Consider the following 25,692-nt stretch of genomic DNA (forward strand, 5'->3'; position numbering starts at 1 on the left):
TTGTTCTCCTTCCAAAATCTGAAAATTAAGCTATTTTTTTTTATGTTCTATTTTTATTAATGCAACTAAACTTTAAAAAACATTCAAATTTAAAATTAAGCTACTTTTTAAAAGTTTTCAATATTGCAGCTAAACTTAAAAAAAGTCTACATTCAAATTTTTGCTACTGATGTTTCAAAATTTGCAGATAGTGAAATGCTCACACGAATAGAGAAAATAAAAATGCATTAACTTAAATTTTGACAATTTAATAAAAAAAAATGATGGTTGGTACTGCATTAAATAAAACATTGAAGAATACTTATGGAAAATTTTTGGAAAACTACATAAACTCTAAAAAATAAATAATAAATGATAATCAGTAAGTCATGTTTTTACACTACTTTAACTCATTAAAATAGCCTAACTCTTAGGAATTTAAACTTTTTTAATGAGTTACAGGAACTCATCACTCTTCAATATTTAAAACTGCATAAGCTGAAATGACTTGTACACCCCAATATGATACATTTTAAGGCAGCATTTTGTGTGTTTTGTTTTTGTGTCTGTTTTTGTTTAGTTTTTTTGCACACATACATATTTTACAGTTGATAAACGAAGCAAATTGAATGTACAAAAATTGCACAGAAAGGCTCAAGTTTGTTTAATGATAAGATGACAGGTGTTACTTTACTAAGGCGCCACAACCTACAGACTTTCACGCATTAGATGATAATGTGATAAGTGTACGCCAACAAGACTGCAGCCCAGCCCAAGCACCCCTGCTTTATTGCGAAATTACTGACACGAGCTTTATTCCCAATGTTTGATCAATCCGAACAGAGATTGTTTTCATACGCCTGCTCGTTTAAACCCGACCAGACTCGTTTAATTCATTGTTAATACGATAGCGGCTTACGGTCCCAATATTAACGCACTTAAGTCGATATGACTAATATTATAATTAGCTAAAACGCAGCAAATTAAGCCGAGTAAAGGAAACGGTCGCAAGGGACACCGGTTTGGAAGGGATGGGGTCTTGCTGATGGGACATCTGACCTCCGTCACCTAACTTGGAGAAGAAAGCGGACATCGATTAAAACTGATAAAAGTTAGCGGGATCAAAACACAGAGGTCGGAGGACTATCCCTCCCTTTTCTCTCGGGTTTTTTTCTACTTTGCCCGCTTTTTCCAGGAGAGAAAGCGAGTGGCTGTCCGGGCCGTAATTGGCCGTTTCGGAGTCTCATTGTCCTGTGCTTTTGAGCACGCAGGTGCGCGCAGTAAAAGCGCGCGGTTCTCAGCGCCTCTTATGCTCGCCTTTGTTCTCCATTCTCTCGCTCTCCCACCGGGCAGAAAATTAGCGTTGCATTGAGTGCCTCGTCTCCCCTCTCAGCAGTCCCGAGCTTAACCCGCTCGCTGCTCCCCGCTATTCTCATGGTAATGGTGCAGTCAGGACCGGCTAATCGGGGGTGGAGGGGAGGGGAGCAATGGGGGTGATGGCGAGGAAGAGTTTTGAAAGGGGGATGGGAGTTATAAACACTCACGCATATCACCACAAATATAGTCTCATTGCTGGACCCATAAAGTCTATTGCAGGAAGTCGTATAGGGTGAAAGTCCATAATGTTAGCTCTGTTTGTATATATAGGCCTAACTATTAGAGGAAGGACATTTAAACGTAATTAACATAATCAAACAATCATCATTTTATTTTATTATGCAAATGCTTTTATCCAAAGCGACTTAAAGTGCATTCAAGATGCACATTTTTAATCAGTATGTGTATTTCAAACCCACAAACTTTTGCACTACAAAATGGTCTCTCAATTAAACTATAAAAACGGCATAAATTGAAATGAGAGATAAATTAAGAAAGATTTAAAAAGAAATGAATGTAAACTTTATTAAATGTTCAGCTCAATCATGTGCTATTCAGAGAAAACATATGAGAGCTACAGGTGGCAAGTGTATAAAGTATAGGAATGGTTAATATATGTATATTGCTATGAAGAACAACAAAACATTTTTTTTAAGAATTGTTAAATTTGTTTTGATGTTAACATCTTATTTTCTCAATTAATTAGTTGGCAAACTTTAAAATTAAGTGAACATGGTGTGCGTCTATGTGTGTGTGTGTGTGTGTGTGTGTGTGTGTAACTGTTAGTGTGCATGTGTGGGGGTTCAGTTGAAGGGGGAGCCAGATTTTCTTGTTGAAAGCATAAAATCTCCTAGCAACAAACAGAGGCTTCCACAGGTTGTTCCCAAAGCAACAGCAATCCCCCAAAACTAACCCCAAAACCCCACACCCACCAGAGAGAGAGAGAGGGTGGGGGGACAAGAAAGAGTAAAGTTTAAAGTTTTAGTTGAGAAACATTTAAATGTTATAGGACTTGCTCAGGAAATGTAAAAACCATCACAAACAACGTGTGGCACAAAAATGTAAAGCACAAAAATATCTCAATTCATCCCAAAAATGTATTAATCTTGATTTGAGAATACTTATGATGAGCCACAAATGTATTTCTGATGCACTTTGTTGTTTAGTAACATTAGACGACAAGCAGTCTATACTACAAATCCACAAGTGTGTGTACAGCAAGTAATTCTTAAGAGGTTTGTTTGTGTATACAGAATGATACAGTTATGAGATAAAGTTAAACCGTCTACAATGTGACCGTGCAAGCACATGTATTTCACCAGCGAGGGTCTAAGTTTGGCTCTATATCCGTGTGTAAGTGGCTAGACAAGACAAAATTGCTATGCTTCAGTTCAGAGCTAAAACAAAGAGCAGGATCAACAGCATACTTGTGCACTGCCGTCTGGTTGAATGCCACCTAGAACCCAATTATGGTTGACTTACAGACTCAAACAAAGAGAGAGAGAGAGAAGTATTGCAGGTTTGTCTGTCAGATTGTAGGTGTGGCGTTCGTCCGTGGGAGAGTTATACAACAATTTGGTACCAACGAAATGTGCATGAGAAAAAAATCAATGACGGACAAAAATACTCAACTGACAACCTTAATAACGTCATAAATGTTTTAACTAACGTCATGCAAAACACCTCCCAATAGTGAGTCAGTGTTTTAGAAGAGTTATTTATTTTAGCCTTATGCACTAGTCAATCAAGAACATAAGCACAGATTTAGAATCAAGTTCACCTTTGGCCATGTAATGATGTAAGCCACATTTTTACTAAAATGAAGGTTAATAAAAAATAATGGAAACACTTTACAATAAGGTTGTATTTGTTAACATGAGTAAATGCATTGGCTAACATAAACTAACAATGAAGAATATTTATCAGCATTTATTAATATTTGTCAGTGTTAGTTATTGCCAATACAGTTCATGTTAGGTCACTGTGCATTAACTAATGTTAACAGTTACAAATTTTGGTTTTAAAAATGTGTTTTACAGTACACTGAAAAAAAGTGAAAGTTGGATTAACTTAAAAAATTACTTCAGTTGGTACCACAAAAAAAATCTAATTTTCACCTACATTTTCTCACTTTAGGTGAAAAAGTTAATTTGAAAAAGTTTACATTTTAAAAATAGTTTAACAACTTACGCCAATTCAACCTACTACTTTAAGTTTTGACCTGTGATAAGTTGGAATAACAATAAAAACAAGTTAAAATAGTTTAACTTTATTAAAACCTAGTTAAAGAAACAAAAAATATGTTGATTTGACAAGATGCTGCATTTTTTATATTTATTAATTTTAATTAAACCAATTGAAGAAATTTTTAAGTAGATCCAACCTTCACTTTTTAAAGTGTATATGCTGAAATTAACTAACTTAATAAGTTCATGTAGAAGTATTGATCATGGTTAGTTTATTTTAGCTAATGTATTAACTAATTTAAACAAATATACAACCTTATTGTAAAGTGTTAGCAAAATAAAATATATATATGAGTATATTAGATTTTTAAGGAGACACTGTAAACATTTTTACTGTATGTATGCAGCTGTTTGCCAGTAACTTACTGTAGATTTAAAATTATGTTACTTACTGGTAACAGTTTGTTCAAAGATAAATAAATATTAAACATTAACAAGTCTTTGTCTTTAAATAATAATCTATAAAATAACAGCCTCATGCAAAGCATTCTGGGAACCTTTTGCTGCTTTTTCCTTTAGATTTTAGAATGCTTCGCATGAGGCTGTAATTTTAGTTTTATTCTGTAAAGATAAAGTCTTTTTTATGTTTAATGTTCATTTTTCATGTTCATCTTTAACAAACTGTTGCCAGTAAATAACATAAATAAAAATCTACAGTAAATTACTGGCAAATAGTTGCCAGTAATACTGTAATTTCTACAGACATTTTTAACAGTGGAGTTTAATGAAGCACCTTTAGTGTGTAGCAACATGTTTTACTAGAGAGCTGTAGTCACAGATAGGCTATGTGCTGTGTACAAGCAAAAGTAGCTATTTTATTAAAGTTTGTGTTTTAAGAGGATTTCGGTCATTGCTGCAAGATTCTCATTGACGTAAAAGCACTTCATACGAAGTAGCTTTTCAGCACCTTGTTCAACCGTTCTCATAACTTCATTCATAGTGCCTAGCCTATCTTTCTCCCTCTTTCTATTTCTTTCGTATCTGTACTGATGGCATACCATAGACACTATTTGTGTCTTTATATAGCTTATTCTAATTACTAGACTAACGTGTTATGTAAATTTGACCTATTTTATTTATATTGAATTTTTACCAAAGAGGACATCTCTAATGTCCCCAAAGGAAAAACAATATAGCTTATTTCTCAGCACACATAAAAATATTTGTACTTTAAATATTAAGTAGGTCACACATTTTTCTGTCACTGATAAAAATGCCTTGAAAAATAAAAATTTTCTATCATACAATTGATTTTCGAGGTTTACAAAAAAACACATAGAAATCACATTCCTTAAACTTAAAAAAGCTAGTTAAAGCTAGAAACAGTTTTAACTGCGAGTAAATTTTCATGGAAGTGTTATGTAAAAGCTACTTTACTTAAAACTTTTACCTGAGAGTTTTTAATTAATGCTACTGATAATAGCATTTTCTGAATATTGGTTAGCTGTTTTCAAATAAAATCCTTGTTGCACTTAAATTTTAAGTTGAACTTTCTTGACTATTGAGGAGTTGCTATAAATTATAAAAATAAAGTTATTTTTATAATTTATATCCTCACTACACTCTAAAAATTTATGGTACTATGGTATCATAGGGGAACCATTTTAGCACTAGAGAGCACCTGTAGCCCCTCTGTAGAACCATAAGTGTTGCTTAAGCATGACTATAGCACCACTTACGGTTCAACATAGCATAATATGGTTTACCACAGGTTCTACATTGGTGTTGTTTATCACTATAAATGGTTCCTCTATGATTACAAGCCAGTGGAACACTTTTAGTTGTTCTGTTTTTTAGAGAAAAAATAGAAATTATTTGTAAATTCAAGTTGACTAAACTAAAAAATATAAGTGCAACAAGAAATGTTTACAGTGTACTCCCAAGAATTTTGGCTTCTATGAATTCATCCTGGCCAGGCCAAGTAAAAAAATCAAAAACTGAAGCAGCTATGATGGGTGACAGGTGGCCTTTCCACACCTTCTTTTTCTTTTCTACTTGCTATCGCACACATATTGCTTAAGCAAGCAAACAGTACGTCATTTCATATTTCAACCACGGTACTATTTTTGGTCAATGCATTATTTGCTAATATCTTTGTTTGCACACAGGGGAGGTTTAGGAGAAAGAGAGTGTTAGTTTTGATGTGGCACACTGAACTACAGAGGGATTACAACACCAGATTTGAGTATTGATTTACTGCAGCTGTTCTTTTTTAGTCTTTAAGAGCAAGACAAACAGACATGAAGCAAGACTTTCTATATATCTAAATGAGTCTCCTTCCACTTTACTCCAACTGAATTTCGTGTAAATGAGGTTTGCTTAATCCGATTCAATATTGCATGTGTTTGCTTAAAACGTCAAAACACGGTAAAGATCTGTATCGAAAAGCCCACACAGATAGAAATGCACACTAAACATCAAGACCACATTCTTCAGATATATGGACGAACCGCATCAATGGGCTGCTTATCAAACACACCCAAACAGCACAGATCAAAGTGCAGAGATTATAACCTAAAACTCGTGTAAAATTCACTTAAAAAGAATGCAAGTTAAAGTTATAAATAAGGAATATGTAAGTCACTTTAATCTTTCAAGTCATCACGAGCAGTGCGCACACAAACACATGCAAAACTTTCAGACCCTCATGGGTAGGCCACACAAACACATGCATGGCGTGGTGTTTCCACACAGACAAGCAGATTAGATCATTATGATGGTAGATTGAGATCTGTCGGACAGGTAGATAAGGAGAACCACACGCATTCACACAACGCTTTATGACTCATGTTTCAGTGAGTTTTCATTGCTCCGGAAATGCACAGAGCGAGCAGAGGAGACCTCCCACTAAGCAGACCAAGCCAAGACTACACAAGCAGACCCAACAAACAAACCATACCACACCGTCAACACAGCTCCTAAGCAACAGAAAGAGACATGCTGTTAATATCTTTAAAAGACTCGTTGACCTCACAACTAATTCCCTTAAAAAAATTAAACCCAACTTGACTACAAACTCATTTCATATAACAATAAATCAACAACATTTATATTCCTCTATATATCATTACACAGATTGACTGATAAATACATGTTGCTTAAAAATTTGGTGTTTAGAAATCTGCAGTGTATGGCATAAATCATAAGATTCAAACAGAAAAAGTATTATAATACAAATAACGTCATAACAGAAATACAAAAGTAATTCATGAACTTTCGTAAATCCATCCTGAATTGAAATTAAGGCAAAAAAAAACTTGGGATGAAAACAAGTGGAGTTCAGTTTCGAAACTACTTTGCTGCCACCTAGTGGCCTATTACTGCAATCTACTCAAAACGATCTGTATCATGGGATTATTTAAATATCATGGGCTTATTTAAATTGTCAATTTAAATAATCCAATTATCAATAATTTTCTTTTCATTTCGTGTTTATTTTATGCTCTAAATCAGAGGACTTCAACCTTTTTCAGGATAGGGACCCCATAATGGATAGAGAGGAGGAGCAGGGACTCCCAGTATATGTATCAAATTAGGACTGTATTTATTATTATTTATAATACATACTTTGTTATTATGGTGACGTTACAAAGTAATAATAAAATATTTATAAAATAATATTTTTTGCCATACTACATTACATTTTCATTTACCTGAATACATTATATTGTGGGTACGTTATGCTTTTCTTTAAAGTTTTTTTTATTATTATTGGCATATTAAGCAATTTTTGTTTGATGCCTACTTTCATTTGTCCAAAATATTATTTTGCATTTAAACAATATTTGGAGGACCCCCTGTAATACCACCATGGACCCCTAAGGTCTCCGGACCCCCTGTTGAAGACCCATGCTCTAAATGATTCAATGCTGTCAAATAATATTAAGAAATACAGCATTTTTTTTTTTAGAAAGACGGACAGACAGACACAGACATACTGTAATCCAGAATGTAAAAATAACAACAAAAGAGAATAAAACATATCACTGTAAAAAACACTTAACATTTTCTATAGAAATTACAGTATTGATGGAAGCTGTTTGCTGTATATTTAAATGTATGTTATTTACTGGCAACAGTTTGTTCAAAGTTTAATGGACATTAAACATGAACAAATCTTTATCTTTACAGAATAAAAAACTAAAATAACAGCCTCATGCAAATTGCAAAGCATTCTGGGATCCAAAATCTGAAGGAAAAAACAGAAAAAGGTTGATGAGCATTTCTGGTTCCCAGAATGCTTTGCATGAGGGTGTTATTTTATGTAGTTTTATTCTGTAAAGACAAAGACTTTTTAATGTTTATGTTCATTTAACTTTAAACAAACAGTTGCCAGTAAATAACATAAATCTAAATCCATAGTAAGTTACTGGCAAACAGCTGCATAACTACCGGAAATTTTTACAGTAAACATGTAAAAATGTTATGCAGTAAGTATCAAAGCAAAGTTGTCCTGTTACACACACCACACAACAGTTGACACGGGAATGGTAAAAAAATTTTTTGGCATGTAGCAAATGCTCATGTCCTTTTCCGGATGCACAGGATTTCACGAGTGCCAAACACAGAGCAGTGATTTTGGACTTTACACAGACGTTTCAACACACTATACTATAAAAGGCACTATGAGATATTTTGCACAGACGCAGAGGTTAAGTTACCTCCTCTACTGAGCTTTCTGTTTCTCTTTCTCTGTGTGTGTCTTGCATTTATTCCAGTATAACAGAATCTGTATTAGGATCACCCCACTGCCACAACAGGCCACTCCATGCAACTGAGCTGGGAGAGAAAGACCGGTCTCCTTAAGAATATAAAAGAGAGAATTAATATAATAATAATAAGAAGAAGAAATAATGGGTATTATGACACATATACGTACAACTTCTGGAATAGTGTACATGTGGGTAGTCACAGGTTGTGTGCTTATTGGGTTTATTTTCAGAAAGGTCATATTTCTGGCTAGTTCGTTGACCTCTCTAACATAATAACGTGTGACTAACTACAAATCAGCTATCAAATCTCCACACCTACTTTTTGACCACACACTGTATTATGTCATTATTAATCATAGTAGTTTGTTTAACCTTCCCCTCCCCTTTTCCAATAATGCATAAATGAGTGCTTCTCCTTCCTTTCATGTGAAAGAGATTTTTCTATTTATAATCTATATTTTTAAGTGTTTGCTACAAAAAAAGATCAAAGAAATTAACCAATTCCTTTTTCGTATTCTGGGGTGTTATGTCAGATTAGATAACTTTTTTTCTTGTGGGATCTGGCAAAACTCAATGTTAGTTTGTGTGTCTTTGTGTACCTGTAGCGAACTAAAGATACGTCCCAAAGAGCCGAGAAACAGCAGGAGAACCGAGAGACCTGAGAGCTGTCCTGTGTGACCACATCTGTAGTTATTGCTTGCCTGGATAAACTGAATATGTACAAACAAATAAAGGATTGCTTCTTGCAAAGACAATGTACACAAGCACTCTCTTATTATTGACTTCTTAAGACGTGTCTCACCCTGCCAGCAATAACAAACAGCACATTCCAATCATGAAGGGTCCGAACCACTGACACAGGGGTCAAAGGTGAAGCAAGGAGGAACATGAAGACACAGTATAGAGCAAGAAGACATATTCCTGTATGAAACAAACCAAATCATATTCAGATTACAGGTATAGAAGTTTAAAAAAAGCAAAAACAATTCTATTCTGACCTTTTATAGTTTTTCCTCTGTAGTACTGGATGAGAAAAGCCAGGATAGCAATCTGGATCAGTCCAAACATACTTTCCCCCCAGGCTCTGTATAAACACACCTGCATGTCTTAGAATGACTGTATACACATACTATGTCCCAAAACATCAACATAAACACTGTTTTACCCAATGGGAAAGTTCTGTTTGTAGCAGAAGCCTCCAAAAGAAGAGATGGCCAGCAGTTCCAGGAAGACAGACTCCAGACACAATCCATCCGAACTCCCACACCAAACAATTTTCCCAATCTGAGCCAGTGGGGCTGTTGGAGAAAATCTAAGTTTATTTGTTGAGGATAGATAAAGCAATTATAAAATTGGTCGATATCTGAAAGGGGAAATGTATGACTGGATCCGGCAGGGGACCACTTGAAGGAATTAAAAACCAACTTCCAAGGGACAACAATCCATCCAGATATTTCTAGTGTTTGATTATTTAAATGATGAATATACATCTATTTTAGCTGTAGAATATTTTATTATATCATTTTATTTGTGACCTATAAATGTGTGGCTTGAAATCAAACATTTAAGATCCACTGACATGTATGTCACACAGAGCACTCACCAAAAACAGTTGCCATTAATATCAGTATTCCCATAGTCTTACTCATGACAATCTTCAGACAGGGTACTGCAGGTAAAGACAGACACAATAATAAAAGTAAAGTTATAACAATGTCTACAAATTTCTGGGAGGTATATGCCAAACATACACAGCAAATCAAAGCCTGTATTTCTTTGTCAACTGCGACTCATCTTTAAAATCCCGTAGTACATAACTGTGTTCTTTAATATCACTTCTGTGGTAATTTTGTAAACAATTTGATGCGTTAACGGAGAAAAAAATACTCTCACCGTGTATAACGTTGAAATGAAGGAAAAATTGGTCATAACATTTCTCTGGCATGAAAAAAGTTAATAAAAATTCTTTCACTTGAGGCATCGTCTCTTCGTCAGATGGGTCCTTAAGTTTGTGTCTTGTTGGTGGTCCTGTTAACCTTATACAGGCTTTACAGAGTAGATTTCCGATAAGTTATCGAATTTGACTGATTGTGTGCTTGTATCTTCTAACCTACACCTTTCTGAGCTTAACTACTAGCCATTTAAAACAAATGTTACGATCCTGAAAATTCGTACATTCCACTAATACCTCCACTGCAGGGTCTAAACCAATAGAATTTGACGTTTAGAAGGGCGTGCACGTGCTCGGTTACAGCTCCGCTGGCGCGAGGTTCTATCTCCAGTCAACATTCTGCAGTGGGTCGTATTTTCCTCAGGAGTTCGGTAACGGTTGTTTCTTTCACGGTTTTCACAAACTAAAATTTCTATATTTTTTTAAACCACAATTTTCCCATGACCACTAAAAGCAGAGGAATAAACAGGTTAGCCGCCAGAGCACATTCTATTAATAGCCTCAATTTTAATATTTATTTATTAAATATTTTTATATTAACTTGGCTTCTTTTATATATGTTAACATTTTCAACAATGATAAAACATATCAACAAGTAAAATAAAATAAGTAAAACAAAAAGGTTTTCAGTAGACTATCAAAAAAGTAGCCCGATAGCCAGATTGTTTAAACACTCCAAAACTACTCCCTGTCACCCTGCCTCCTTAATAAACGAATAAAATGTCTTGTTAGTTATAGAAATTGGACATAAGTTTGTCTATCAATGTATCTGCTTCTCTTATCAGTATGATAAATTTTCATTGATGATTTTTGTTGTATGCTGCATAATATGAATAGTGGTTTAAATGTTTGTTCTGTATAGAAACTATAGATACTGTCAAAATAATATGACTGAACAAATCTGTGTGCACTTTGTTTGACACCAACAGAACCATTTCATTTCTAAACACCAAAGAAGGCCATTGAATCATATTCTTTAAACAGGAAAAGGTGTGTTTGCCTTTATGTCTTATATGTTGTTTTACTCTTAGCACAGATTTAAAATATGGCCACCATACAAAAGCTGAAATAGACCCTTTACTGTTTGTACACAATAGAGCCCGACCGATATATCGGCAGGCCGATATTATCAGCCGATATTAGACATTTTCCAAACTAACGGAATCTGCATTCATAATGGGCGATAAATGAATATTTTTTTTAAAAAACCCGGACGAAACAGCCTTCATTAGATTTCCTCACTGTTGGTGTTTTTAATAGAGCGCTCTGAACCAGTAGCTGCTGGTGGGGTCCAGATTTAGGTGTCTAGCCACTGCCTGAGTCAAGTGATCAGCAATTTATATTTTGCTGTTGTTGTTATTTATCAGAACTTAACAGAATTTGTCTCCAGTCCTATTCAAAGTTATATTCATGAACCAAGTCTGGTAACTTTGATTTGGTTGTTGTTGTTGTTTTTGTGTTTTTGTTCAAAGGCCTTTACGTTTCATATCTTAAGTTTATATTTTTATAAATTTTATTTATCAGAACTTTAATATATTTTGATGTTCCTCTGTTCTGTTGTGACAATAAAAGAAACAAGTTTCTTTTTAAAATGCATTATCATATTATTTTAGTCAAAACTCATAAATAACTACAAATAACTAATGTTAGGGAAATCTGTTAATGTTTCGTTGCGCGTTTCTGAAAAAAAAAAAACGGCCGATATATCGGAATATCGGATTTTAAAGCCAACAAACATTTGAATCGGTATCGCCCTTCAAAATCCTTTTTCGGTCGGGCTCTAGTACACTATGATGTGGCAGCGTATGCGCAGTTGCGCACGCATTTTGGCAACGGAAGTTTGGCAAGAATCAGCAGTGAAGCAACACAGACAGAGAAAGTTATTTTAAAAAGTTGACTTTATCAACTTTTTCAACACAGCTACTGTACCAGATCCGTGTACTATAGTGGAGTGGATAGAAGACGTAAGCAGATGGCCAAATATAAAGTGTCCAGATACATATATACATATATTTTATTATTGCAATCAAACGCAACAACCAGTCATTTTGATGCTGGGAAACCGTTTTGATAAACTTTGCTAAAGTTGCTAATACTTTAGAACCACTGGGTAACACCACTTCTGTTGCCAAAATGTGCGCGCAGGCTATTTGATCACGTGCGCTGTAAAAGGGTCTATTAATCTGAACATACTGATATGGTTTTATATCAGTTTGATTAACACAGTTAAAATATAATAGGATGCTCCTGCACAGCAGTTTTGAATATAATAATTTAAGAAGTACTTTTGTTGAATTACTTGGTTAGCAAAGCCAACATTGTGGGACCACCTTCGTTCCAAGCCCTGTGATGCGGGGGCACTAAAACACCTTTACACTCCTAGGCTGCGTTCCAGTTCGTTTTTTATGACCTTCCCTCACTGACTTCCCTTAGTCTCGTTCACTTGGATGTACGTCATTGCTTACGCTGTACGAGTGCCAACTACTGGTGAAACACTTGAAGTGGGTTCAAATGGAACGCCCTAATTTACAGGTGTGAACTACTTCCCCTCTATCATTTGAACTGTGCAAAGTGTGATGTCACAATCATGTTGCAATTTGGTATATGGAGCTGCCTGAAGTGTACATATGAAGTAGAAAAAAATCTAGGGAGCGAGGTTCTGTCCACCTAAACTTCCCTCATCCACTTTACGAAGTGGAACGCACTTCAAAATGGCAACAGGGATTCCCTGAGGGGAAGTGTTTAGGGAAGTTTGCAAGTGCATGACTAAAACTGGAGTGGAACACAGCCACTGATGTTTAAAGCCCGACTTTATAATTTGGGGTGCACTCTCAACTGAACCACGCCCGAGGGTGATTGTCCCCCCCACTGAGCTGCACACGTGACAGATCAACTAAGCAATATGATAGGCATGTGAGAGTGCAGGGCGTCATCGTGCTTCAAACAACTCACTTAACTTTACGGTGGGCTCCATTGTTAAAGTCGCCATGAAACGGAAGTAGCGGTTGCCTTATTTTCCCCGTGGTGACGTATATCCGAATAAAACGGCTTTTGTGATGAAATAAGGCAGGGCTGGATTTGAATTTGTCCATCGAGATCTGATTGGATCGTTTAAAGTTGGGTCGTGTTGCTAATTGCTAATCACTGCGATCTTCTCCCGGACCCCGCCCACCTGCCATACTTTTGACCGGAAGTGAAGAGATATCGTTTTGAGGAGGGGAGGAGATTTGCATTTTTGATTAAAGATTATGAGAACACACAAATTTTTTTTTAAATAATGAAGCTCACAGATAAGTCATTTGTTAATAATACCACAATATTAAAAAAATATATATAGTTTTTCATTTCAATTTCATTGCGACTTTAAGAGAGCGCTTCAGTTCCTGTTTTCTTCAAAACAATCGCATCCTAATGACGAAAGTGTGCTCGGAACGCTTAAAGTACAGTGTAAGTGTGTGCTTTTGGGGGAGTGGGGGGGCAGTCGCGCTTGGGCATGTTTCGGATGGGTTAGGTCACCTCCCCTTTTCCTGTATATCTACCCTTCTGCATACTTTAGATCTAACCATGCTTCAGCCCCCCCCCACCTCTTTTTTTTAGGTAGCTGTTAAAAGCTTGATTAGCAAGTTCAGGTGTGTTTGAAAGGGGTTGGAGGTGAACTCTGCAGCAAAGTTGATTTTTAGGAACAGGGTTGGGGACCACTGGTTTGGTATAATGTGAGCACGCCCTTAAATACTGGCACAGAAAACAATATACTGATAATACTGTTTGTTTTACAATGTTTTCCTCACTACAGAGACAGTCCAAAGTCCCATTTCTTTTAGAGTACCTTGTGCAAACATCACACTTCCTATGAATGGCACATTGTATACATCTGTGCCTGTCACCACTGTTTGAATATGTCATAAAATCCTTCATGATCTGAGTCAGACTGAAACTAAGAGAGGTTTAGTTTTTATTTGTTGTAATAACCAGAGTTTGGTGGCCCTAAGGAATTCTACTAAATGCATAAAATGGCTAAACCTGTGTTGTGTATACATTTTACGCAGTGGTTTTAATTTAATAATGATTGGTTGTTAGTAGAAGCAGAAAATCCATCTTGTAAAAAGAAGTGTGTTATGTTTATTCCAAATTATAATGTTATACTGTAGGCACACTACTAAAACAACACCAAAGAACATACTATAGATATTAATATACTGAAAGTTTTATTGAGTTGTACTGTTAGTTCTCACAGGGTGTGGTAAGAGGAAAAATTTCAAGGGCTGGTCTTATCTAAACTCAATAATAAAGGTCCAGCCAGTGTTTATAAAGACCTCAGCACTCTGAAACGGAGTCATTTTTGTGGATCTGTGACACTCAAATCTTCTCATTTTCTTAAGGAGTAACACACAGCTTGCAATATGTGTACGGGAAAGTGTGCATTGTGCGTCGCGGGAAGTTTGTACCCATTAGCTCTCATCTGCATAATCTGTAATATAATACTGTTTTTTCCTGGTTGGGATGTTAAATACGCGCAAAATGACCAAATAACAGAGGAGGTGAAATACATGGGAGGACTGGTTGGAGGAGGTTTACTGGTGAGTTTATAGAAACAAAATTATGATATAAATATCCCATGTAAATGTAAATACATGTATATGCTTATATGACTATTAGGATTTAAAGAAGATACCTTGGTTCTTTTCAGTTGCATGCAGATTACTTATTTATAAAAATCTGCCTTTATTTAATCAGTTTGATGAAAAATTTAAGAAAAGTAGGCAAACATGAGAAACTCAGAGATGTGGTTCTCGGGTAGGTCCGACTCAACACGTGTGTATATGTAAAGATATTGCACCAATTGGGCGTTGAACCAATACTTGAATGGTAAATGTACAATATGATTTATTTAGCATTGAAAACAATCATAAAGATATCAGTATATATGAAATGACAAAATAATAAAACCAAAAATGACTCTGCCTGCAGGTATTGATCCCTGCATTTCATATTCACCTGACTGGAAAGCAGGGCTGCTGTGCTAACCGCTGTGGGGTGAGTTACAAACCCAACAACATACTCATTTATTTTTTGGTTTGCAATTTGCTGTTGGAAATTCAGTTATGAGAAAGCATCTGCGCTAAACATAATTTATAAACAGCATGAAATGTACACTAGGCCTAACTCTGTTTTCGGGATAAAAATAAAAGTGAGTTGTGTTACATGATGTTCCAGTTTAAATTTAAACCCATATGCCATGTCTATTTTAATCAAACTTGAAGGTTCCCAATACCATAAGATCCAGGAACTCAAACAGGCATAAAAAATGAGCCTGAGAAATGAGAACAACTGCAACATACATTTGTGGTTTTGCTTCTTGTTTGGTCATTTTAACAGTCATCAGGACAAGAACCAAAACCCCCAAATTCTTTTGAAACTCACTATCCCTTACAGATAAGAACCATAGGATATAACGAAATACCAGATCGCATTTTATAAATAACTTCAAAGTTACATTACTAACGGGCGAAGCTTCTTATAACGCAGGACATGAGCATACTTGGAGTGTAACTGTTTACATGTGATGGGAGGTACGTTTGTCATGTGCTTGACAGAGTGAATAAAACAGATGAGTTTGATAAAACACAGGCCCTCCTATGTTGTAAAAAGACCTGTAATGGAACTGGAAATCTGTAAATGGTTGACTCATGAGTCTGAGGTTTGAGATATTTCATTGCATGCTTTAACAACCTAAACACTGTAACTGGAATTAAATCTTAACAGTGACAGTTTGGAAGCAATTTAAGGAACCCCTATTAGAGGCCACAAGACACACAATACAGAAGCACTCAAATATAAACATAAAGTAGTTATATTGTTGAGTGATTTAGAAATTGAGTATAAATGAATCACACATGTAAATAATCTGATGCCAATTTTCTGTTTTAGATGTTTCTGTCCATTATACTTGCAGCAGTGGGTGTTGCTGGTGCCCTTTATAGCTTCGTAGTGGCACTGGTGGGCCTAATCAATGGACCTTACTGTAAAGTCGGTCTGTTATGGACAACTCCCTTTAAAAACCAGTAAGAGCCACACCTATATTCTTTTCAATATGTAATGACATATGTTTTTAGTTTAAAATCGTGTTTCTTAGATTGTCCTTTGATTATTTCGAATGTTTCCTCTATATCTCTCAGGAGTGAAAGTTACCTTAAAGATAGTAATTTATGGGGATTATGCACTGAGCCAAAGAACGTGGTGGAGTTTAATGTGGGTCTGTTCTCAACGCTGTTGGTGGCCAGCGGTCTGCAGTTCATCCTTTGTGCTATACAGATGATCAACGGCCTTTTCGGATGCCTTTGCGGAACCTGCAGGGATAAAGATGTAAGAGACACTAATCAGGGGTGTGATTCTTCCGGATAAATCCGGAATTCCGGCTTTTCCGACCTGAAAATGAGGCTTTCGTGAATCATGCAAATCCATTTTTTGAGTGTGTGTGTATAAGGCACCGTTATAAATGACCGCATATCACTCCGCAAGTAGTCTTATTTATTTGTCACGATGGAACTTCATTCAAAGCAGAGCTCACTAAGCTTGCAGTCGGATCTCCGGCGTGTGGTAGTGGCTGCGAATAAAAAAAATCATGTGTTCGCCTACAAATAATATGAGAGGAACACATATTTCACTCTCAACCAAACTAACAAACCAGCCAATAAGAAGTAGAATAGGGAGGGGTCTTTGAGGTGTGGCTGAGATCCAGCTGCAGATGCCGCGCGGCCGCGGAGAAGTCATAATAAGTTAACTTTGTCAGCAGGATGAAGAGTAAGTATATGAAGCAGACGACCTAATTGATAAATTACTTAAATCAGTGGTGCTGGGCATGGATAGAAGGATTAGGCAGAGACAAACAGCATTTTAGTAAGAATTTAAGAGAACCTGCCAGGTGTTTGCTGCTTTGACAAAACTGTCCGTTTCAAATCAGGCTATGCCAGTAATGTAAATATCAGATTACTCATCGAGGTGAAATGCTGTCTCGCGATATCAATATAAAGTTGCTTTTTTTGTCAAAAAGTTTGCTTGCATTATATTATTCTGTAATCAGATACGTTAACGCATGCATATACGCAAATCAAACGTCATCCTGGCGAACACACACGTACGTTTGCTTCTCTTAATGGTTGGTGAATCTGGCAGTAACGCTTGCGATTACAGAATAATATAATGACAAACACAAACATTCGTGGATCTGGTTTGTGAAATGCGAAGCTCTTTACTGTTGGATGCTTTGCCAAAAGAACTATATAAAAGACAAATGCACTTGATTGCCTTTCCAGAAAGTCACAACATCATTTGAATTAAGTAACTTAAATGTTACAGTATCCACTTTAAATTCAGCGTTCAAATGTTGTAATCAATAATTAATCTGTATTAAATGCCCCCACTAATTATTCTATAAACATTAAACATGTTTTGACCAATGGCGAATCTCATTTATCAAGTTGTGTATATGGTTTGTGTGCCCTATTATTATTACAATATGCAACCAAAGATTTTACTAAAAGGGCACAAATTTGTTTACAAGAACATACAAATCCTCATAGATGTAGTCACTTATTTTTACTCTCAAAATGCACCACATTGATATATTTACCTTTAAATGCACAAAATGATTTTGTTCAGTCTGATGCAGTGGCAAGGCTATATAATGGTCAGGGTGGCACTTGCCCACGCAGATTGATGATTCGCCATTCAGATCGATCAATTTCGAAGCCAAATTATATTTCAACTGTATTTCATTTTATCTATATGTGTATGTGCGTGTATGCGTGCATATGTATGTAGCCACATCATGGTAGGTGTGCCGTATATTTTCCTGCTTTTTTGTCCTTCGCCAATCACACCTATGACTAATATGAAATTTAGCTAAGTATATTACAGTTAAATATTTCTACAAAAGATGGTTGAAGCTAAAAATCTGAAATTCGAAATAGAGAAATCATGTACAAGCTGTACAAAAGCTGTCACTGGGGTGGTATTCATTCAAAGAGTACACCTTTGGACCTAAAATATTAGTATTATATTATTGGTACTAAATATATAAATATCTAAACCAGTATGGTACACATTTTGACTTTTTTATGGATACCGTCCCAATGATAGCATTTTGTCCTGCATGCAGGATTTTTTCTACTGTAAAAAATGCACAAACCATAATGGTACACCCCATTGCAAAACTGAAAGACCCACAAGTCCAAATAAATTAGAAAGAATGCAAATAACAATTCCATAATGCAACCATATTTTATAATCCTAATTTCACATAAAAAGATAAATGACACTTACTACACTGGCTTCAGTAGTCTTCATATGTTGCCCATGCACATATATAGAAAATAACCAGCAATGAAAGCCTCTTTATATCACCAGTTCATAAAGCCAGAATGTGGATGCACTTAATGCACTTTTTAAAAAATGAAACAATTAAACATGTTTTAGTGCTACTTGTCTTCTTACATTAATGTTTTGTTTTTCAGCCACTGTAAATCTTTCCTGATTTGAGTAAATGGGATCGCACCCTTTATATCTACCATCATGCCTCCTGTGGATATTTGAATCAATTCAGTAGAATTTAGATGTTTGTGACATTTAAATGCATAAATGTTGTAACATATGTATAACATTACAATATAAATGTATTGGTACTTTTTCATATTTAGACACACTTATTGATAATATTTTGGCTTTACACTGTTTTTTATTAATACTGTTTGTGAAATGATTCAGAGACTGAATAATGTTGTAAAGGAAATTGCCTTTATTACTTAAAATAGCACTTGTTTTCTATTTGTCTGCGTGCTCATTTTTTTGTAACTATAAAATAAACACTTAAAATAAAATAAAACTTTTACAGAGTTAAAGAGTGTTTTTGTTTTGTCAGTAACATTTAAAATTGCACACTATACGTCTTTGTAGAATTTATCCTTTTGTTTTTTCTAAACATTTAAAAACATTATACCATTTAAAATATGCATACATTTAAAAATAAAATACTGCTTTTACAGAGTTACTGTATTTGATTTTTAAAGCGTGTTGAAATATATTGTTCAGAGCAAAAAAAAATCAGAAGATTTCAAATGTTACGAATACGATATATGCCACAAATGCTCATGAATTATGATGGAATGAAACAACACATACAGGAACATTTAGCTATTTAAAAGAAAGTAAAAGAAATGCGTTGTACCTGAACAAGGCAATATCACAATTTCAAAATACTAAAAAAGTGTACACAACATACACAACAATAACACTGATCCTGAAATAATATTAATATAAAAGGAAAATAGACTACAAACACATATTCAAACACATATCATCACATTATTTGTGGTTCCAGATCAGGCACTTGTCATTTGGGGGCGGTTTCCCAGACCGGGATTAGACTAGTCATAGACTAAAATAAATGTAAGAGCTATCCAAACTGAAAACTACATATCAATAAATACATCAGTGCTCTTTGTTTTGCTTCAAAATGCACACAAGTAATGTTTTTAGTAAGGCATGTTTGTTAAAACTACCGTAGTTATATTTTCTAATTAAACTAAGGCCTAGTCCTGGCTTAAACTATCCCTTATCTGGGAAACCATCCCATAGGGTTTAAATCTTAAATCTTTCTCTACCTATTAGTGTTAAAGTATTTAAATTTTAGTTGCATAGTTGTAGTTCATTCTGCGGGACTGTTTACATTTGGCAAACACACAAATGTATAAAGTGAAGTACACAGTATTTAGTTCTAAATAAAATGAGTAAATAAAATAAACAAATAAAGTAGTGATAAAACACGTTGGAGAGAGCATGTAAAACCATTTCTCCACTGACTTAAAAACTTTGGTTAATACTAAAAAATATAGTACAATACTATAAAGCACCTAAAAATAACATAAAAATATAAATAAAAAAGCTGTGTATTGAAAGTCTATGTTAGGGATTGTGCGCATGACATGTGTACTAGAGTAAGACCAGACTGGCCATCATGTAGTTGTGTGAAGGGTCAGCTGTCAAACTGTGCCATCATAAACTTCCGACTGGCTTCGTAGGCTAAAAACAGAGCACCGTTGGCCGGAAACGTCCGAATCATGGTGGGAGTAAGGCCAGAATATAAAGCCCTTACACCTAAACAGTGAGGACAAAAAACAAAATGAAGGCAGCTGATCAAGTTTGCTCGAGTCTAATGCTGTATCATTGTCTCAGCTAAAGGGGGTTGCAGCCAGGCACTGTGTTTTACATCGTGCCTAACAGCGTCCTTCAGCCGTGACTTAAAGCTTAAATCTCTCACCTTCTGTTCTGAAGATATGCATAAAGGTTTTAAAGAAACCAGCCTGTTTTCTTGTCATTGACATGACCTGTATCCTGGATTTAACACAGTCTATTGGGTACACCACAAGCCAGAGACTAGCTCCACCGAAACCCCCGCTGAACATAATGGGGGCTACACCTGCAAACCACACACATGCCAACCATCAAAGATGCCATCGATGAACTTCACAAAGGTCATTAAAAGCACAAATCTGTTACTCAAATTGTATACTGATGAGCTCAGTCAGTATCTTTACATTTACCTTGATGCTATTAAAACAGGAAGCAGGATCAGAATATGTTAAAGATTTTATCGGATTAACTTCATATATGCTCCTGTGTGGGTGATTTTTGGGCAATCTGTTTTGGCTACAAATTATAAAAACTATAAATGTATACTTTAAGCTTAAGTTAAAGTTAAAGAGGTTTTTCCATTATAGACCTGTAACATTCAAAAGTAAAATATCTCTTTCCACTCATTATGCTATTAGCCTCTTGTGGATGTCAGTGCTATTGATTCGGCAAACTGCACCGCCAACTGTTAAATACAAAAAGCTCATTGTTTCCTGTGCTGAGTGATTTGTAAGGCACGTAATATTTGGCAATGTCATTATAATTGACTCTTTACGTAGGAGGGCCAACTCCCTTATTAAACAGAAACATACCAGACTTATCGATAAATGAGAAACTAAGTATGCTGTTAGTCATTGTGTTAATAGAGTCTAAGTAAGGTCAAATGTAGTAGCATAACAGTGTTTCCATACCTATGTCATCCTTGCCACAGTTCATGTAGTCAGCGAAGAAAGAACGACAGAGTTCATACGCTCCAAAGAAACAGAAATATCCGGGAACTTCCCGTGCTATAGTGGTGGTTAAACCTTGGAAGAACCCTGCAGGACCGTCATTATGCATAATGGACTTTATGACCGACCAAACTGAGCTGAAAAATAAAGACAGGGGATGTGTAAAGAAGATACAGTGCATGCCCAACAACACAGCACAACTGATCAGTGAGGTAAATGACACTGAATCAGTCTATGACCTCACCATAGAGACTGTAGAAAGAATCACTTTCTTACTTTTGATGGGTTGCGATCTTGCCGGATGAAGCCATCTCATGCATTGCCTGCAGTCTGCACTTGACCAGCTCAGTGGGACAAAGCACAAGAGAGGCAAACACAGAGGCTACAGAGCCTGAGCATGCTTTCTGCATGTTACTGTATAACACAAAAACAAACAAATGTACAGATATAAAGTGAATAAAAGACATGCATGCATTCATCAGATATTATCATTCAAAGTCATTTAAATTGTATTCAGGCTTTGCATGTGCATTGTACACCCATGACCTTGATATTGCTAGCACTATGCAGGGTTCCCACACCTTAGTTAACTTCAAATTCAAGAACCTTTCAAGGATTTTTCAGATCCAATACCCTCAAATTTAAGGACTAAATGGTGGGACAAGTGAGAGCAAGGTTACATCGTGTTACATTTTAAGATACATTGTTACAGTTCCAATTTGAGGGAACTCGCAATGCATCACTTCGGTGACACTTTGGGGATGCCTCCAAGTGCGTCTGAATGTGTATATCAAATTCAACCAATAGTGAGGCTTAACGAAGACAGGGTGACGCAGGAGCCAGGAAGTATATCGCTATCTGAAATATGGCCAAAGACGGCGTTACAGGGAGGCAGGAAGTATGGCAAGGGAGACGCAGCGTCTCGTTCCCTTCTCAGTGATCAACAGTTACATATGTAACCCGCGACGTTTTTATGTGTGAAACACAACTATGCAAAAAAGCATTTTGGTATGAATCAACATTCGCATACAGAAGATATAAGCATTTAAATTGAACAGTTAAGCATGTGTGCTTAAAAAGTCTAGAATTTTTATGATATTATCCTACACTACACAGGGAATAATATGGATTTTTTTTCAGGAAAACTTCTTGCATAAAATAGATTCAAGCACTTTCAATGACCTGTATCTATGTATGTAAATTTTCAAAAACTTCCCAGAGCCTTGAACTTTTCCCCCAGATTCACAAACTTTCAAGTATTTCAAGGACCCATGGGAACCCTGACTATGCTAAACCTGCCAAAAATAGTAGCAGTCGCTTTCGATAAAAATGTCTGCCAAATGCATTGATGTAAAAGAAAATGTTGAGCCACAGGATGCCTAAAAATAAATGAAAAAATCCCCTTACCTGAGAACAGCCCCTTTTTCTTGACCAGAGGCGAAACGCACCACTTTTTGGCAAAAACCGTAGGACATGAAAAGGACTGAATTCTCAGCGATGTTAGCCATAAGGGCAGGAGTGGTACCTTGATACAGCCCTCGAAGTCCAACCTGTTTGTAAGTTGAAACAAAACAGTGCACAAAGCCTCTATATAAAGTGGGAAACGTCTGCATTTTCACTTTAGCTGTGTCCAACGGTTGACCACTAAACACGCATGCTGTGCCCCCTAAAGACAAAAGAGAGATTACGGTTATTTTTTCTTCTGAGGCATTCAAAAAGATTTTAGGAATTGCTTTTAGTAAGCAATAAAGGTACTCGAGGCAGTGCTATATCGTGTATTTAACACGGCTAAAGGGCGTTGTTAGGCACGACATAAAACAACGCCTTCAGCTGTGATTTCCTGAATCAAGATGCAGCAATGGCCTCGAGCACATATTGCTTTTATACCAAACAATGCAAATATTAAATGAAAAATTACATATCAACGCATCTTTATTGTAGTAAAATCTTTTTTCAGCTGGAAAAATAGTCCCTGACCAATTTTGAACTGCAGCAGAATGTTTACATTATTAATGGTGGTTGCTAAGGGTGCTGCGGAGTGATACACAGAATCATTGGGTGAAGCGGTCATAGATGCGCTTTTTCGTAAATAAAACAGACCAATCAGAATCAAGGACTGAAACTAAGGGCTGGTTTCCCAGACAGGAATTAGCTTAGGCCAGGACTAGGCTTTAGTTTAATTATGAAATATAACTAGTTTTAACAAACATGCCTTACTAAAAACATTACTTGTGTGCATTTTGAGGCAAAACAAAGAGCACTAATGTATTTTAAGATATGTCAGTGTAAGTTGTTTTCAGTCTGGACAGCTCTTACATTTATTTTAGTCTAGGACTACTCTAATCCCTGTCCAGGAAACCGCCCCTAAATTTTTTTGAAGAATCATAAAACATTATTTTCTTTGTCGATTACTTTTTCTTGCTGTAAAAAACTTCAGAGGTTTTGTAACCGGTACTATAACAGCAAACACTAAAAAGAACTGAGATCCTGAATGTATTTAAAGGATGAATACATTAACAGAGATGTGTACTAGAGGCTTCCTCACACATTTATCAGGACTAGATCAAAGCTGAAGAGAACAGACTTCATCAGTAAGGAATGTTTGTGTGTGTTTGTGGGGTAGGGTCTACCTATGGGTCCAGCCCGTGAAACCAAAATCACAGCCCAAAGGTCGACATAGACTAACAAAAGAAAAGTTTTACATTGCAAATGGTGTTGAAATGCATCCCACCCTACACTTCATTTGCATACCATTCACATTATACAAAGTTCCTGTGACCGTTACCTAAATGTAAAATCAAGTTTTACATTTAGAAAAAATAATAAAGAACACGATGCACATGCTGTTTATTCAAATTACTTATCTGACCATACATGGCCAAAAGGATAAGTGTAGCTAAAAAACAGGGCTGATGTGATTGTGAGGTTGCCTTTTGAATTCACAGAGACCCTGTACAAAATGATTAATGTCCCATTTTTAGACTTTTGTGATGCTTTTGATGTAAAAATCAATTTACCTATAGCCCCAGCAGAGAGGTCTATCACTGCCTGAACCACTGGATGGGGTGACATGTTGAAATGAATTGAGCGGTTTCAGAAATCCCTTTTCTAAGATCTTAATCTAGACTTGATTCAGAGGCACAAACCCTGCAACAGACAATAGAAAGTAGTCATGGTTAAAAACAATGTAATCACAATATGCTTTCCACAGTTTATAGTTAAAAAAAAATGAAAACCATTACAGAAATTCTGTTACATTTTAATAGGAATTGCATTAATTAAATGGATACTATAATGGTCATTGTAGGTCTCTCTCTACTGGTAATTTGCTGGTTTCTATTGGTGGGATGTTAACTGGCAAATGGGAACCAATAGAACACCAACAATATGGAATGAACCAAAATGACCAAAATACATTACATTAGTGAACTAGTTATAGGGTAAACAACTGATGGTTCATAATGGTATTTGTAATAGCAACCATTAGAATTTCCATTGTGTCTTTCAGCATGGGCTCTACAGTACATAATCCCATCCTATTTATTGTGGAGAACACAATAATGAAGAAAACAAACAATGTTTAGTTACAGTAGGTTTGAAGTGTAATCCGTGCGCATGACTATACGCAGTTACATCAGCAGGCAGCATGTCCTGTGTCTCAGGTTTCATTCAAAGTTCATTTGCGGACAATGTCAAAAGTCTTGCCACGTGAGTAAAAAAATGCACAACGCCATACTTTTAAACCACAGAAATGTATGGATGTTATATTATATGCGACTCTCTCGTTTAATCATACGATTAAATAAAAACATCAAAAACGGTTGACTATAGATATACGTGCTCTTGCATTGCCCAAATCTAACATGTTTATAGGGAATCAAAAGATTTAAAAAGTTAAACTGTAAAAACATGCGCCAACTGATTTCATGCATGTGCTTAACGTTAGCTTACCCAAAACAGCGAGATGGTTGTAGTCATGATGTTTTTTTACTGAACTGGTTCATTTGTGATCTAAAGTCTAGCCTCTCGTTTAAGATCCGAGTATAACGAGTTTTAAAAAGGATGGAGGTTGACAGAAGCAACCCCCTCCCCTCCTGGACCACTGTCGATCTCTGTCCTTTCCTGTTAAGGTCCAATTCAATGTGTTTGTAACGATACATGTGGTACAGACAGATTTAAGCTTTAAACAAATAATTTAACAGATAAAATGGCAGAGGAACGGCAAATGCAGTAACGTTATATCCGTTAAAAATGTTTGGGGGACCCGGAACCTTTAAACGGCTCAAGCA

At 35.9% G+C, this 25,692-nt stretch overlaps 3 protein-coding genes across 3 annotated transcripts; 1 reads left to right on the top strand and 2 right to left on the bottom strand.

The window, feature by feature from the left end:
- Positions 1-54: 54 nt before the first annotated feature.
- mpdu1a (mannose-P-dolichol utilization defect 1a) lies at positions 55-10,539 on the bottom strand. Its single transcript, XM_065250451.2, has 8 exons — positions 10,208-10,539; positions 9,918-9,983; positions 9,480-9,612; positions 9,313-9,398; positions 9,117-9,235; positions 8,914-9,024; positions 8,264-8,403; positions 55-6,520 (listed from the first exon to the last, which is right to left on the bottom strand). The coding sequence occupies exons 1-7, from the start codon at positions 10,293-10,295 to the stop codon at positions 8,269-8,271; spliced, it is 738 nt and encodes a 245-aa protein (XP_065106523.1). The 5' UTR covers positions 10,296-10,539; the 3' UTR covers positions 55-6,520; positions 8,264-8,268.
- Positions 10,540-14,576: 4,037 nt separating this feature from the next.
- On the top strand, positions 14,577-19,154 carry tm4sf21a (transmembrane 4 L six family member 21a). The gene is made up of 5 exons (XM_065250455.2): positions 14,577-14,842; positions 15,234-15,299; positions 16,194-16,327; positions 16,442-16,628; positions 18,779-19,154. Exons 1-5 carry the CDS (start codon positions 14,666-14,668, stop codon positions 18,785-18,787), a joined length of 573 nt encoding a protein of 190 aa, XP_065106527.1. The 5' UTR covers positions 14,577-14,665; the 3' UTR covers positions 18,788-19,154.
- A 141-nt stretch (positions 19,155-19,295) lies between these two features.
- Positions 19,296-25,637, bottom strand: slc25a15b (solute carrier family 25 member 15b). The gene is made up of 7 exons (XM_065250454.2): positions 25,355-25,637; positions 24,421-24,550; positions 22,811-23,069; positions 21,680-21,817; positions 21,365-21,540; positions 20,581-20,739; positions 19,296-20,417 (listed from the first exon to the last, which is right to left on the bottom strand). Exons 2-7 carry the CDS (start codon positions 24,473-24,475, stop codon positions 20,296-20,298), a joined length of 909 nt encoding a protein of 302 aa, XP_065106526.1. The 5' UTR covers positions 24,476-24,550; positions 25,355-25,637; the 3' UTR covers positions 19,296-20,295.
- Positions 25,638-25,692: the final 55 nt, after the last annotated feature.

This window comes from Paramisgurnus dabryanus, chromosome 5, assembly GCF_030506205.2.
Source record: "Paramisgurnus dabryanus chromosome 5, PD_genome_1.1, whole genome shotgun sequence".
In the NCBI taxonomy this organism is placed as follows: Eukaryota; Metazoa; Chordata; class Actinopteri; order Cypriniformes; family Cobitidae; genus Paramisgurnus; species Paramisgurnus dabryanus.